Genomic DNA, 17,282 nt, shown 5'->3' on the forward strand with positions numbered 1-17,282 from the left:
CTTAAAGTCTAATTAACACAAAAAAAGTGTAAAGCAGTTTTCAGGCTAGTCTGATCTATGTGTAAGTTTTAGAGATCTTTGAAAACATATTCCAAAAAGTTACTGGTTATCTTCCTGAGGTGGGAAATTTCTGAACACAGAAGTTGTAAGAGCAATATTATTGTAAGGATATTTACAATAATGTCCCTAATGTCTATTCTCTTTATTCTATTTCTTTTTTTTTTAATATAAGCTGCATATTAAGCTTTTTAAACAAAGTTTTAAATTCCATTGGTAAGATACAGTTAAGCAAATACTATGTAGTGGCGTCAGAAAGAACTGGGTGATTCTGAGGAGTAGGTTTGAGTGCAGAAATAGTGACCGAGGAGGCTCAATGCCACAGGAGATCTCTTCCAGCCGTGTGGATGACAGACTGTCAGCCTGACAGCGCGTATGACAAGCTCTTTTGTGGGAATATAACCTTTCTATTTAAAAGCACAGAAAGAAATCCCTATTTCTAAGTAAGTTACAGAACTTAACTACATATAGTAAATGAAGCATCAACTTACTCAAAAAGGTGAGTTATCCAACAAAAAAAAAAATTAAAGGCTGTTACAATATTTGTGGTCTGAAAGATTTTAGTGCCAGCACGGAATGTTCTAAAGCTACAGACATTTTCAAGAAGGAAACAACAGGGATACACTTCAAAACTTAATTAGAGGGAATCATACCTCTGTGTCCCCACAGACCCTGCCAGTCTACATTAAAATCAAGAATTTATGAAAATATCTTAAGTAGTTACTGATTTCAAAAGAAAGAATAAGTACCTGGGTTTTTTTCAGAATATTATATAGAAGCTAATTCCAGCAAGAGAGTATTTTCCATGTAAGAGATTAAAATGTAACAGTTAAATCTGGTAGCTTCCAAATTAATACAGAAAACTCAGTTTCCTCTTGCAGTTCAGTCTCATTAAAATCCTTTAACAGATCTATAAATTAAAACTTCATTGCGATGCATCCTTATGATACACATACCTTTGTAAAAATAGCATTAAATTCCTATTTTGTATACAGAGAAAGGAAATAAATTAACTCTTGGGTAATATCCCTGAAACATAAGCAGTATGAATGGTGCTGGAGCATAATTAGGTTTGCATAAACTCTCTCCTCCAAACACCCATACACTATGCTATTTAGGGCTAGTTTTGAAAACCATAATTAAACAGTCACAAAACCCCTGGAAAAGTAACAAAATAACCAGCCACATAAAAGTCACGGGGAGAAAACAAATGAACAAGCCCCCAGTTGATCATTTAGGTTTCTTAATGAATTCTGGTAATACCAGTAAGTTACAGAAACCAGGAAGGACCTGAACCACCAGCTCCATTCCTTTCAAACTTTAACAACTATATTACGCTTCCAAAAAACAAATCACTGCCGAGGAGTAGCTCAGCTTACTGAAATATGTTTTTCTCCCGTACGCATTCTTGTCAGCTAAATCTATAGCTAATAATTCCTCTCTGCCTGCTCGTTTATCCTTACTGAAACACAAGCAGAAATACAATTCCCAAAGCTCCCGCTAACCCCCTTCGCCAGCCTTGAAAAGATTTTCGGGGGCCGAGAGTTTATAGTAGGGCTACAGGGCGGGATCCGTACAGCAAGGCATGGTCTCCTGCCTCATCGTCTCTTACAGCGATGGCTGTCGCAGGGCTGGTCAAGCCGCCAGGTTTGCAGAGAACTGATGAACTCCAGCCTCCTCGGAGCTGATGGCATCTCTGCAGCCCGCCACACTGACAAAGCCGCTCGACCTGCAATGCCCAGCATTTTGGACTAAGAAACAAGCCTTATTTAAAGGATGAACAGGAGGACACCTCTCCTTCGATACATTCATCCATCTCCCCATTCCCATCGTGCCACTCACGCAGTACGAAGCAGGTGGAAATTATTCACGGTTGCCCGCTGGGGATTCCCTCGGCAAATGTAATGGCGGATTAGCCAGCTCATGAGTCGCCTTCCCTGCGGTTCCCGGGGCCGAGGAGCACAGCTAGCAGATATTCTGCCAAAATACGCCCGGCATCAGCTTACAGCTCTTGAGGGAGACTTCCTAATTGCCATAAATTAGCTGTTATTACCTGGTGTTCAGCGGAGAATCAAGGAACTTTGACGTGCTGGCTCTCATTTTGCCCTCGCCCAGACACTGCAAATGACCTCTTGACTTTGCCAGGCGTCCTCCAACATGTGGCCGAGTGAGCAAGGTACCTTCTCCCCGCCCCGCTACAGACAGTCTGGCTGGGGGGACAGGGTGGGGAGGGGGCACAAGACCAGGATCACAGCCGCGTTATCACCCCAGCTCTGAATCATCTTGCTGCTGTGGCACTGATAGACCTTGCGTCGCTGCCAATCTGAAGTTAATCCGCATTTTCTGTTTGAATGCAGGGCCACAGGCACCCTCAGGCCACCGCCTTGGTCAGCCATCTTTAACAGTGTTGTGCACATCCAAAATGGCAGAAAAAATATAGCCAGCGAAAAAATCTTCATATAAATATAGCAGGGGAAAAAACCCCACAACAACCAACCTACATGTAAACATGCACATGACTAAATCTTTGCCCTTTGTCTCACACCCATACAACTGAAATGAAATAAAAGGCCAATTTTAGCCCTGAGATATACAAACACTTGACTGAGTTACAGTTCCTGTTTACACTCAGGCTGAATTTGATCAGCACCATGTAAGTATAATCCAGCACAGCATCAGAAACTACGTTTACATGCTTTGCATAATTTTAAGGCAAACATGTCTTTGTGGCTCGGAGAAATGTAGGCAATCGAGTCCATCACTTAGGTACAGGCTTGGCTGCAGCTCCTGCAAGTCTATGGAAAATCATTGTTTCTACACCCCTAATCTGTAGAGCTGTACGAGACCAATATTTGCAAGTTCTTACTGCTTACTCTGTACATAGACAAATCTGTTTTTCACAGGGACCATGATCTAGGAGCTCTTGTTGATTTTAAGCAGTGGTTAATGCTTCTGGAAAAACTCCTTAGGTAGTGGACTTCACTCTACTGTTTAGGTAGTCAGACTGTCAGCTCCTTTCCTCCGTGCTTGTAGAAATCTTTCTCCAGGAATTATTTAAAACAAAAAAACCCAAACCAAAACCAAACACAAAACCCCCCAAAACTCAAGCGGGAACTACTAAGTGAAAGACCATTTGGGGATTACATTTGCATGATGTACAGGGATACTGGAGATTTTTCCTGCGTGCTTCGCTAGCTCTTCACCAATGTACCAACCCCCACCCGCAAGAAAAAAAACAAACCTAACAAGAAAAGGCCAAAATTGGAGGACAGTATGGCGTTAAGGTTTCCTATCTCCTTGGCTGTTTTCAGAAAAAAAAGCAGTTACTCACAGAGGACACGCACAGCTTTCCACAGTAGAAAAGAGCTAATTTCCAACCTCCTCCTTTCAGCTGCCTGCAGTCACAGAAGTACTTTGATGCCTCAGGCTTGAGAGGGGACCCACAGACAGATGTTCCACCTGTGCCAAGTGGCCCCACACCAGCATGGCCAGACCCTGCTGCTGCCCTTCCTACCCGCAGAAGCAGCCTGTACATAGTGTCATTTCCCAAAGAGCCTAACTTGCACCTAATCCTTAGAATAATCATCATCATCATCATCATCTTCATCATCAACTTAAAAAGGGGAAACTGAGCACAGAAGCCACCTTTTCTTAGTCTTTTCTAGATGGAGACTCAATGGTTTCCCATGGAAAAGAGAGAAAAGTCATGAAGAGCTTTTGGTGGTGAAGCTATTCTGATCTCTTGTAGCCTGAGGAACTGAAAGAGGCTAGGGACACATTTTCAAGATTTTTATAGAAAGATATAATTATGGCATAAAGCTAGTATTGGTAGCTTATAGTCTTTCATTAGGTAATTCTGAATGCACTGTACTGTGACTTTAAATAGCACAGAAATACCTATTACTATCATATAGAATACTAATAAGTAATTCCTATGACAGAAGAGCCTATGTATTTGGAAAACAAATGTGAAAACCATGAAAAACTTCACTTTCCTAAATGAAGTCTGATTTCCAGATTTTGATACTGAACTTTTTAATCATTATGTTTGAATAATATTAGGGTTTTGGTATCTAATACACTGCTTTAGATTAGGTTTATCAAGTGTCTAATAAAGCAGTATGTTCATCTCTTTTGTCTTCTGGGTGAGGAGTCTTTTATTACAGTGTAGTATCTTTTTGTTTTAATGCTGCTCTGCAGTGGATTGCCAGCTCATTAATTTTTCTGCTATAACACCCAAATCCCTTTGCTGATCAGTGTGCTGGATGATTGATTCCCTGCTCCCAGACTAATTTTTTACATTGGACTGCATTTACCATCTGGTAGATAAATCACCCAAAACACTCAAATTCGGAGTCTGGTTCCAGTGATGCTCTTTGTTTGCTCAGCCGGCAGCACGAATATCACTTGCAAATGTGGAGGTTGTGTTCTCTCACCTGGATAACTCTTCTATATTACAGACAGAGGTTGTAACAAAGAGCATCGAGATAATGATAAATTTCTCACTTAAAAAAAAAAAAATTAAAAAAAATTAGGCAGCTGTTCTTCAAATTTTCTAGCCAATTTTTTTGTTTCATCCTTACCATAACCACTAGTTTCTGATGTGAAAAAGAGTATTTCCTACAGCTCAGAACCCATTTTGCACATTTCAGACACATATAACTATTTTCACAAAGACATTCTTTGTAGGTGTAAACATCCACGGAAGCAAAGAAAAGGACATACTTTGCACTTAAACAAAGAAGAAATACAATGAAATAAATTGCCTTCTCAACCCATGTTTTATACGAGAAAAAATTTCTGCCACCTCAACAGGAGCCTGCCTACTTGATTTTCACTTTTATGACCTTGAAATGATACTTCCATTAAATTATACTTCCAATCAAGACAGGGAAAAGGAACTCTGCCTCACAGAATTGCCTGGGTAAACTTCGGGGAGAGGTGGAGGATGAAGGAAAAGCTGCTGGAGAGACCCACCCGGTGCTTTAGGAATGTAACAGCTCATCTGCCTATCACTGCACATGGCGGTATCACTTTGAGGGGGGAGACCTTTCTTTAGCCTTTCTAAGGATTTTTTGCTCCTCTGCTCAGCCCCGGAGAACCCATTCGTCAGAACACACTGACCTCTGCCTCTCCCAGAGGGATCAGATAAAGGCAGCCCACAGAGTCAATACTAATTAGCAAAATGTAAACATTTAATTAGATCAATGCTTCCCTGAGTTTTAGAGCGGCAAGCTGCTTTCCAGCCACAAATTTTTATCAAACTTTCTATGGAAATACCCGTTGAAAACTCTGTTTGAGCTGTCTCCATCACCAAGCTAAAGACTTTATATCTTGGTCTTATGTTTTATGGACATCCTTAAGGATTAAAACTTACATTTTCCAAAGCACTCACTCATTTTGGATGCCTAGACTATTTGGGGCATTTTCTGCATATGCACTGGCACCTTCACCTAGCCCATATCTCAAGCTTTTATGCTGCTTTTGTGAAGATTCTTGTTCGGTTTAAAATTTTAGAGGAAAGTTAGCGACTTCTGCAAATGATGCTTACCTAATCACTCATTCTTGGTAGTCATACATGAAACTGCATGTGAAACAGTCTCTGAATAGGACAGCAAGTAAAACTCTTGTAAGGTAAAACAAACTCCTCTGCATGCTTCAGGTTTAAGCAACTGAGTACTTTTTCACCCACTGCTGAAATATGTGCATTTATAGGTTTTCTACAGTCATATGCAAGTAGATGTGACAGGATGATTTCATTGGGGGCTCTGTGTTTCTTCTTCCATCATCATATGCAGCACTCACGTGAGTTAGTAACTGAGACCGATTTAAGCAGGATTTTTTGGTCAGCAGTGGGTGAACACTGTAAAGTGTCAAACTCCTGAAGCTGGGTGGAAATGTGCCAGTCTGGGAAATAATCAGGGCTGGATCTGGGGTAAAGCAACTGGAGCTCCTAAAATTGAGCATTTCATGTTCATCTCGAACTCATTATGGTGACTGAGGGCAGATTAACTGGAGTTTGCACAGATCCACCTCTCTGGCTCACCCGGCCGCCCCCATTCACCCCATCTGCTCCCACATTGATCCCATGAGGTTGGTGTGAGGCAGAGGAGATGCCCCAGGGCCTTTCCTTGAGGAACCCGGCTGTTGCCTGCCAGCAAGCCAGGCAGCTGGAACGAGGCTGCCTACGGAGGCTTCACAGCCAGGCAGAGCCAGACTTCAGGAGGTTTTGGCCTCCGGACCAGGACCTGAGAAGAAACATTTCATGTCCTGAACACCCTTTTGTCTCTTTGTCAAGAACATCATACCTGTCCTCTTCTCCAGCTGCACCCCACGGGATGCTCTATGCGTCTTACAAAAGCACAAAGAGTTTTGCACCTATTTAAGACATATAGGAGCACAGCGAGGTCTCAGCCTGGTAGAAACGGGCTAGGGGAGAAGCCGGCAGCTACCCAAGAGAAGCCAGGTCCCTTCAGAAAAATTACTGACAGTTCTGTCTTGTTTCTGATTTTCTTCTCTTTCATTTTCACATGTTTTCCTGCTGATCTTAATTAACACTATTTTTGAAGCGTGGATGAGGATCCTGCCAGCTTGGACATGGTTACATAATGTGGGTTTTTCAAGACTGTAATTGCAACTGAATTTATTTTTACAATACTAAGTCAAAAGAGAGGTATTACAAGGATTTAATTTTATTTTGAACCAGATCCTTTAAACACTGTTGCTGTAACACATAATCTATTATCAGAAAAACCCTGTCTTTTCAGTCCTTAGGAATTGTCTACTATAATGAGAATTTAAATTATCCTAAAATAAATCCCGATTTGCGAGTCAAACACCGCCTCCTCCCAAACCACGCTATGACCAATGAGGCAGTTTTAGAGCAACTTAAAAAAAATGAACATTGCTATCAGTGTAACATTAAATTGCTGTCTTAAACAGAGAAATTCACATCAGCAATATATATGCAAATGCGTGCAGAGCCTCGTCAGTCTCCCAGCCCACACCCAGCCAGGTCTGGAGATGTAGCTGAGTAGCAAGAACATAAGTCTTCTAGGCACTCTTCTAGCAAAGAGCTCCACTGGCATCTTGCCCCCCACTCCAAAGAAGACAAAGGTTCCCTGGTAAAAATCTTTAAGAGAAAAAAAATGACCTGATATTTTTTCTTTTTAAAAAGAAACAAACAAACAAACAAATTGAAGAGCATATGACCCATAAATCCCAAATATTTAAACAACTAATGGCATCACTAGATATCTATCTAATAATACGAGGTGAAATAATTCTGCTCTCAGATCCCCTTAAAGCCATCTGTGAACTAAATTAGAACTAAGATACATTTTAGCTGTTCATCAAGACAAAGGGACAGATTTAAGGTTCTCCAGCAAACTTTAATTTCATCAGATCACAATTTTGATTGCTGAACTCACTCCTAACCAGATTTTGTCTGTCTCTTCTTATCCTTTTCTGGAAGAAAAATATCACACAAAGAAGACCCATTTTGCCAAGAAATGGTTTCATAAAATAAAATTTACTATGGATTGATTTAGTCAAACAAGCCCTTCTCTACACACTTAGGAGCTCCACAAAATACAACTCCACCCTCTCACACTCTTTTTCTTCCTGTATTTCTCCATATTTCTAAATTGTTAGAATTTCAAGATGATCTAAGGATAAACTAAAGCAATTAGAGAGGACTACTTAGTTTACAGCACATTATTTAATTATTATTTTCTTATTATCTAAAGCTATTCTTGGGATAGAATGATTTTTTTAAGAATAATTTATAAGGAACTTCCTTCGTCTTCAGCTGTACTGAATATTACAGACTGCTTAGAAGAAGACAGGCTTTCACCTCCAATATGCCAACATGTTCTCTATCTCCATTTTCATTCCACTGCGTCTGTAGGGATTTATCAAGAAGGATGAGCAGTAGTCTAGAGTCAGAAAAATAGGTCCTTTTTCAACGTACCTGGTGCTCAGCATTTTTTTCTTCCCCAAATGTTACAGCTGCTGTTATTCTGGGAACTACTGCCACTACCTGCTTTGTGGACACTTGCCAAAGTCTGACCACAGGCTGGAAAAGTAACAAGCACTTTCAGTTGACAAATCAATGGTGGAATGTGATAATCTCTTTACAGGAAAAGGGTAAATCAAGCCTCCTGTCAATATCTGTGGGATTCTCTGCTTTCATACTTCTCTACTCAACGACCTTGACCACAGCTTCTTTTTTTTCAAGTCCAAGTAAATATTAACTCTCTCCTTTATCCAGTCTACTGTCAAGTCTAGAGGAAAACCAGTGGGTTTTAAGTACAAAATGCTTATCCTTACATCAATAGCAAGAAAAGGGCCAGACTTATTCTCTCTTTAACAGGAATTATCAGAGAGGTCTTGGTAAAAAGTAATGTTTTCTTAGCAATATTTTCCACAATAAACATAGTTCCTCTTTTTCCCTTTTCAAAAAATGATAAAGAAATTTGATTTAATGCAGTCCCTTCAGTCAAGCCTCTATTGCTCCATCGCACTACCGGTTCCCACTAGTGACAATGACAGAGTGACACCTGTTATGAGATGATTTTCTGCTATTCTGACACTTTCAATGCTACTTTAATTACCTTTTGGCTCTTTAATCAGCACAACAATCTGTACTGCAAGGACATATAATGTCTAGGTAATTACACTAAAGGGAAACAAATATATGCATGTTACTGTCTGAGTTTTTATTTCTCTTTTTAATCATTGTTTTTACTTTTTACTTATAGCTGATTTATATTCATGCCTTATGATAGTTTCTCAAAGGGATATGTAACCTGACTGAGTCTAGATCATTTACTTCAGAAGTTCAATTGGCACAAATACATATCACAGTTTATTTGGCTGGACTGTTATAATTCATTTATGGGAACATAAGTCACAGTATCTTAGATAAAATAAACAATTATTCTAGTCCCATATACCATTTCAGATCAAGTTTATCTATGTAAACATAAAAAAGATGTGTATTTCTGAAAATAGTTAGGCTAATTTACGTAAACCTGTACATCTCTTCCATCCCCTGCCTTTACATTCTTGCCAACGTGGCTTCATACCTTCAGCACAATTTGTTTTGGCCTTGTGTACCTTAGAATGATATACCAAAAAAAAAAATCCCTCACCCGCTTAATCTTCACAAAACCCACAAAGGATATGTCTGCACCAGCAGATAAGCACGGATGAAAGCCAGTCTTGAGGCCACATCTGGTTCTGGTTCACAGAGACCCCACTGAGCCCAAGCACAAACCAAGGCCGAGCTGCAGAGACTGGCAGTACCTGAGGATTATATCCTCCCAAATCCGTGTCCACATCTGCCACGTGGATCAGGCACAGGCAGGGCCAAGGGAGCTGCACACTTCTGTTCAGCTCTTCCCCGTCACAGCGGGGACAGCCTGGACCCGCGTTTCAGACAACACGCAAGCCTAGAGTGAGAAAGAGCATACATAAAACTCATGTGGGCCAACCCACTTGTAAACTCAAGTCTTCACCTCACAGTGTAGATGTACCAGATGTAAGTAGCTTTAGATGCCTTATCCTAAGGAAAAAGGTGAACTTTTCAGCTACAACAGCTCGCACATAATAGGTAATATGCCTTCAAGTAGTGACAGTTCATCCTGGTTTCAGCCCTAAAGCTGTAATTTGTCAATAACTACAGACAGCATTTTTGAAAGCGTGCCATCTCCTCAGTGCTGATGTGTCTTAGATATGCTTCTGAGAAAGAGACCCTTGCAAAGGTGATTCAACAATCATCTCCCTAGGAAACCGTTTCCTTAGGCATTTAGAGCTTGTGCCCCAAATGTTGTGTTTCTAACCCTACCGTGGTCTTGTTCATTTAGGTTTTTAGCACTTTTAAAATTCTCAATGTCTCATTCTGCCGCTGTCAAACCGTTTTGGAAGGAAGCACAGTTAGCAAAGGCAAGGGCAACGTTCGAGCAGAGACAGTTTCCTGCCAAGGCGATGTATTCCAAGTACTCCCCTGCTTTATTTTGGCCTCCGTGACCTCAGATTGTGCCATTCTCCACTATTCCCACAAGCTGTCAAGCACTGAACCACAGTGCACCACTGGTAGCCTGCACACTGAATGCAGAAGATATGTTCTTAATTTCTAGTCCTTGATTACAGCAGGTATGAATATGTTATATACACCACATCAAAGAGCTACAGAGACAAGACTTGAGCAGATAATTTTTTTTTTGAAATGTGCATGCAGTGTCTCTTCTGCTAGCACTGGTATCCAGCAATAGTAAGCACGGGCATCCCTGCTACAGGATCTGGAGGACAGACTCGATAACATCTAACAATGTAACGGAAACAGAGTCCCTAGTAGAACAGCCTCTGCCGCACATCAAGGATATGGGGGAAGGACAACCTCAGCAAGAAATGCTGAGGAAAAAGACTTGCAAATTCAGAATAAGACCACATTCATCGATGGTGGAAAGGAGACAGAAGCAAGGATGAGACAAAAAGAGGTATTAATTCTTTACGGTACCACATGCATCTCCAGTAACAGTGACAGTAGCCATACTTTAAATGCACTGCTCCCTCTTTCAGTGTGTGCAGTAATCAATAATTAATGTAATTTTTCTCTTTTGTCGTTATACTACACAGACTTATGATCATGCTCCTCGATGTTCCTGCCTTATCTGCATTTAAACTGGATGTCCTCTTGCTCGTCTCACTCACTTTCTCTGCCCTTCCCAACTCTTCTTCCTCTAAAACTCTGTTCACAGAAGGGAAAAAGGCATGCTTTAAAACAAAAGCATATGACGTGGCCAGTTCTTGCCACCCTTGTCCATCCTCTGTGAGCTGCCCCCACTCTCAGCTGTGTTATCTTTTCTCCTACTGCTTCCTTACTCCCTTCTGCTCACATACCAGTCGACACCTTCCACTCCCATCCCTCTTCAGGACCCACTCTTGTTGTCCAGCCTTCAGATGCTTTTGTCCCACTGATGATGTCTACCCCTCCTTTCTCATCCTACCACATTTTAAAATATCAAAAGACATGAGTTTTGCTTGTGCTTGTTGTACTCCTGTTGGCTTACCACGTTCTCTGCTTCACCTTTCATTTTTTTTTACTGTTTCCGCATTCTCTGTTTGTCTAATTTACTCCATGAGTTATTTCAGGGCAGAAAACATTTCTCTAAAGCATATTGAAAGTTAAGATAATGTATATATGGTGAAGGATGGCTCCACTATAGCTTTCTCTGCTGTTCTGTCTAAAAATTTACAAGCTTTTTGACAGCTTGTGCTTCCATGCTCAATAAACAGCCCATCATACACTCAGCCATCACCCTATCACAGGATGGATACTTTCCTTTGTCCCTCCATCCCTTTCCCTCTCCCTAAACAGTAATTTCCACCTACTTTTATCTACAAACTATTTCAGACATGTTATGACTGTGTAAAAGGAAAGCATTCATACCTCTCGGAAGAGGAATTCCGTGATAGAGAAGGTGTCCTTAATTTTTCCTTGACCTCATTCAATCCTCAATCAGGTATCTTGAAACAATTTTGTCTTTAGTCACTTCATGCAAAGAGAATTTAAGAAACCAGGGGCAGCATATGGCCTATGAGACTCATAGGAGGTGTGTGGAATTATCCCAAACAAGCATATCTTATCACATGAAGGAGCAGTAAGCTGAAAGGCTTACCAACAGAAACATGTCTCTGTTAATCAAATCTCAAGCGTACAAATCCAAATCAATGCACTGAGAAATCTCTCTTGTTAATTCTGTGTACCTCTCACCAAAGTCCTCAGCATTTGGTCAGTTATGATCAAATTGCAGCCCCTGTGGCTGCCACGCGTGTGACCGGAGCGTATCTCACATCGGAGATTCAACCGGACTGAAACTGAAACTGAAGATGCCCACGTGTGTCTCAAGAGTACTGGCAGATTAGGAGCTCATGTACTACTCACCTTTACACTTGGGATGCTTAACAATCCCATATAGTTCACAGCCTTTATTAAGGACACAATTATAGCTTGAGCAGAGAAGCAAGCATCACATCGCCGTGCTCGTGGACAGTCAGTGAGTACCAGAAATGTTACATAAGATGACTACAGGTAACACTGGGAATAATATAACATCTCTAAAACATCAACTCTAAGATTGTCTTTTCCAGAAACAAACACAAAGTTGTATTTTACCCCATTCTGGGTAAAATGGGGCTATTTCAGTTTTCCTAGCTTAGAAAAGTATGGATTGACAGGTGAACAAACACATACAAGTCTACATCATCAATTAACTCCAGATATGTCTTAATTCTGTTTTCTGTTCTAATCACTTGATTATATAGAATCATAGAATCATTTAGGTTGGAAAAGACCTTTAAGATCATCAAGTCCAACTGTTAACCTAGCATTGCCAAGTCCACCACTCAACCATGGCCCTAAGCACCACATCTACACGTCTTTTAAATACCTCCAGGGATGGTGACTCTACCACTTCCCTGGGCAGTCTGTTCCAGTGTTTGACAATCCTTTTGGTGAAGAATTTTTTCCTAATATTCAATTTAAACCTCCCCTGGTGCAACTTGAGCCCATTTCCTCTTGTCCTATCACTTGTTACTTGGGAGACCAACACCCACCTGGCTACAACCTCCTTTCAGGAGAGATAACGTCTCCCTGAGCCTCCTTTTCTCCAGGCTAAACAACCCCAGTTCCCTCAGCTGCTCCTCATAAGACCTGTTCTCTAGACCATTCACCAGCTCCGTTGCCCTCCTTTGGACATGCTCCAGCACCTCAAAGTCTTTCTTGTAGTAAGGGGCCCAAAACTGGACACAGTACTCGAGGTGCGGCCTCAGCAGTGCCGAGTATAGGGGAATGGTCACTTCCCTACTCCTGCTGGCCGCACTATTTCTGATACAAGCCAGGATGCTGTTGGCCTTCTTGGCCACCTGAGCACACTGCTGGCTCACATTCAGCTAGTTATCATCAACACCCCCAGGTCCTTTTCTGCCAAGCATCTTTCCAGCCACTCTTCCCCAAGCCTGTAGCGTTGCTTGGGGTTGTTGTGACCCAAGTGCAGGACTCAACACTTAACCTTACTAAACCTCATACAGCTGGCCTCGGCCCATCGATCCAGCCTGTCCGGACCCCTCTGTAGAGCCTTCCTACCCTCAAGCAGATCAACACTCCCGCCCAACTTGGTGTTGTCTGCGAACTTACTGAGAGTGCACTCAATCCCCTCATCCAGATCATTGATAAAGATATTAAACAGAACTGGCCCCAGCACTGAGCCCTGGGGGACACCGCTTGTGACCGGCCACCAGCTGGATTTAACTCTGTTCACCACAACTCTTTGGGCCCGGCCATCCAGCTGGTTTTTTACCCCAAGAAGTGTACGCCTGTCCAAGCCATGAGCAGCCAGTTTCTCCAGCAGAATGCTGTGGGAAAGAGTGTCAAGGGCTTTACTGAAGTCCAGGTAGACCACATGCACAGCCTTTCCCTCACTTTCTTCCGTTGGCCAGGGATGATGTAATTTTACCATAATTTAACAAAAGACCAAACTGCAATGCATGTGTCGAAGAGGCAGAATCAAGGCTGAAAAAGCTATCTTAATTTTCATGTTGTTTGCCTGTGTCCTCCACCTTGCAATGTTCTTTTGCTACAGCAAACGCTTTCTTAAACAGTATATTCTGGAGGAATAAAGGAGAGGAGTTCAGCATTTCCTAAAAACTTAACAAAATATAAAGGTAGCTACATAATCTGGTGATGATAAAATGTTACAAGCTCAGGAACCATCCCAAAAAGTGTAAGAAACTGTTCCAGGGCAGCAGGTCAATCTGATGCAAATATTAAAACAACAAAATAACAGAGGAGAGAAGAATTTTGCTTCTCTGAGCATGGAAAGTAATTTAGAGAGTCCAAATATTTGAAGAAAAAGCATTAATAGTGTTCTTAAGTTTAACTTTCAGTATAAATAGCAATGTACATGGTAGCAGTCCGCTGAGAAAAGTGCTAATGCTGACATCTGGCCCCACATGTAAATATAGGAAACTCATCTTTTTCAGGGAGTAGCTTATCCAGTAAAAGTTAATGAAGCTATGCAGAGGTAAGTGAGGGGAAAATCTGGTCAGATATTATGTGCTGATATTAGTTCTTTCAAAATTAATGTTGAGAACTGAAACACTGCAGTTCTGCATGAAACAATTAACACACAGCAGAATCTGACTACTGCCTTTTTAAATTAATTTTTCCTTCCATATTTTTGTAATTACACTAAAAACAGCGTCTGCCATACGTACATATATAGCACATATATTTGCTCCTGCCTATTTTTAGTAGAACTGAATCATTCTGAATGTCTTCAATACAGCATATGGTTTTCTAATTCCAGGTTGGAAAGCCCTCTTTCCGTGATGGTTTCTAAATAACGTTATCTGTGTGTTCCACATTATCTTAGAAACTTCCTCATGTATTTCATCAGCCTTCCATATTTAATCTCACTGATTTATGCACATGCCATGGTCTAATGACCCACATGTCTCTGATGGGTAAGCCGCTAACGCCAGTGACACATTAACCTATTAACCTCTCTTTAAAAATAACCATGATATTCATACAAACGGACTGAAAAAGTCAGGCAGCAGTAAAACAGTAGCATTGTGGTACCACACACTAATACAGTAGATGTCTAAACTGGCTAAAATGGAGAACAAACGAGCATATCAAGAGTAAACAGCAGTTAGATTTATTGTATTGCAAAATCATTTTGCCACAGTTTGCCGGTCTGCGAACGTGATATAGCCTGCTTTAGCAGCATTATCCGTATTATAAAATGTAACTGGGAGAAAGATCACTATTCCATTCACCCATTTCTTAAAAGCTGTTATACAGTTTGGGGACCCTAAGCTGGGAGGTACCGAGAGCTCCTTCCAATGTGGAAATTGCCTTCCAAACCCTGCTGAAGACAATGGGAGCGGGGGGCTCTGAGCACAGGGCAAGAAACGTTCATCACCTTGGAGAAGGCACTTTGTGCGGCTCTCGCTGGTGATCCTTGCAGTGGAATAAACGGAACATTTTAAAAAGCAGCAGGAGGCATACACAGTAATTTTTCAGAGAGAAAAAAATAAATTACCTTTGCTAAATATTAGTTTTAGAAGAAAAACAAGTCCTTCTAACAAATTGTAAACTTTATATCGTATGTATTTACTTTGTTCTACTTTAAAAACACCATATCCCTCAAGATACAAGAAAACGTGCCGCTGTCATGCCAAACCAATTCTTCTTACATTGCAACTGTACTATACCAGCATATACTTATGCACAGGATGGGCAGACATAATAAAGCATTCTCCTGTCATGCAACCAAAACAGGAAAAATCCCTAAAAACCTTATTCAGCGCACATCACGGAGTATTTTGCTGTCTGCACCTCATCCAGAGAGAATCTACATCGCAACCGGCAGAAGGACGGATGGAGAGGTTACCCCGGGTCCGGGCTGCACACACGAACGGAGACCGAAGAAACAGCCCGTGTGAGCGCTGTAAGGGGTTGCGCTCACGGCTGCCTCCCGGCTCTTCCCCCTCCGTCTGCGGCCGGACGGGGACGGAGCGCCGGGGAGGACGGGGCGGGCTGCGGGCAGCCCCCGGGGCGGCCGGCGCGCACCTGCTGGCACCGCGGCGGGAGGGCGGAGGGCAACAACAAAAGACGGGAGACGGCGGCAAACTCCTTCCTTGCGGCGGGGAGCCGCCGGAGAGGGGGCTCCACCCGCCTCCCCCCCCCCCGCGCCCCCGGAGAGGGGGATCTCCCCGCCGGTGGGGGTGCGGGCCCGCCGCACCCCGGGGCCGGGTCGGGCGCCGGTCCTTTGTTGTCCGCCGCCCGCAGCGCCGCGCCGCGCCGGGCCGGGCCGGCAGGAGCAGGGGGGCCGCGCTCAGCCCCCCACGTGCACGCGTGGGCTGCCCGCACGGGTGGGCGCGGGGCGGGGGTGGGCGCGGGAGGCGGCGGGGCATTACCTGAGCAGTTGATGCCTTTCCCCTTGCCGCCGCCCTGGCACTCGGAGCCGGGCAGGGGGTGGGAGGCGCGGCCGGCGGGCAGCGCGGAGAGGGCGAGCACCAGGAGGGCCGAGGTGTAGCACAGCGCCAGGGGGGGTCCCGCTCGCAGGAGCGGCCGGGCGGCGGCCGGGCTCTCTCCCAGCATGGCGAGGGGCGGCCGAGGAGCAGCGCCGGCGGCAGCGGGATGGCGGCGGCGGCAGGCCCGCAGCATCAACCGGAGCCCGCGGCGCCGCCCGGGCGGGACCGTCCTTTCTCCGCCGCTCCGGAGCACACCTTCAGCATCCCCGCCGCGGCGGCCGCACAGACCCGCCGCTACCGCCGCCTCCGCCGCTGCCCGTCCGCGGGCAGGGCTGGCCCCGGCGGTGCAGCGCGGTCCCCGCAGCCCGGCGGTGCGGCGGCCGCCTCCGCGCCTGGCCGCCGGCGGGGCCGCCTCGCCCCGGCCGCGCTCCTTTGTGCGCGGCGCCCGGCAGCGCCGCCGCTCCGCCTGCAACAAAGGGAGCGGAGCCGAGGCGGCTGCTGCTGCCGCCGCCGCCGCCGCGGAGGGGGAGGAGGAGGAGGAGGAGGAGGGAGAGAGGGAGAGAGAGAGAGAAAAGGGGGAGGAAGCACACGTGATGGCAGCCCCCTCCCCCGGGACCGGAGGGGAGGTGAGGGGCTTCTCCTCGCTCGGCGAGCAGGGCGAGCGGCGGCGGCGGCAGCGCCCGCCCGCACGGCGGGGCCGCCCCCGCGGGGACAGGGGGGACGGGGGAGCCCGGCGCGGCGGGGGACCGGACCGGGCCGGGCCGGTGGCCGGTACCGCTGAAAGACGTGCGGGGATAATGCTGATGGGTGCATGAAAGGAAAGCGGGTCCCAAGGGGCGGCGAGGAAGGAGGGCCACTGGCATATCGTTTGTCATCCCAAGAGATGGTTTATTATTCACTAATAAGCTGGGGTGAGTGGGGATGGGAAAGAAAGCAAAGAGACCATCTCTGCTATTGATTAATTGTAAGGGTTGGTTTTAATTTTTACTGAATGGAAGCCCAGCACGTACGGCAGGAGCATTGGTGCCGATCCAAGTAAATAAGTGTGTTTATGGTGAAGGTAGTGACTTTTGTAACACAATGCTTTTATTACCTAGGGGTTTTCCAGTCACTTACATGGAGACACCTCAGAGGGTCAGAAGCACTGCACAGGTACGGGCTGTCAGGCATGTGTCTCG

General features: G+C 44.4%; 1 protein-coding gene across 1 annotated transcript in view; it reads right to left on the bottom strand.

Annotated features, from left to right (window-relative positions):
- TMEFF1 (transmembrane protein with EGF like and two follistatin like domains 1) overlaps positions 1–16,742 on the bottom strand; it is a 127,368-nt gene extending 110,626 nt beyond the window's left edge. Inside the window, exon 1 of the mRNA XM_054816744.1 lies at positions 16,048–16,742. Within this exon, the coding sequence (XP_054672719.1) occupies positions 16,048–16,297 (250 nt within the window). The 5' untranslated portion in view covers positions 16,298–16,742. The remainder of the gene's footprint in view (positions 1–16,047) is intronic.
- Positions 16,743–17,282: the final 540 nt, after the last annotated feature.

The sequence above is a fragment of the Grus americana genome, chromosome 2 (genome assembly GCF_028858705.1).
Source record: "Grus americana isolate bGruAme1 chromosome 2, bGruAme1.mat, whole genome shotgun sequence".
NCBI lineage: Eukaryota > Metazoa > Chordata > Aves > Gruiformes > Gruidae > Grus > Grus americana.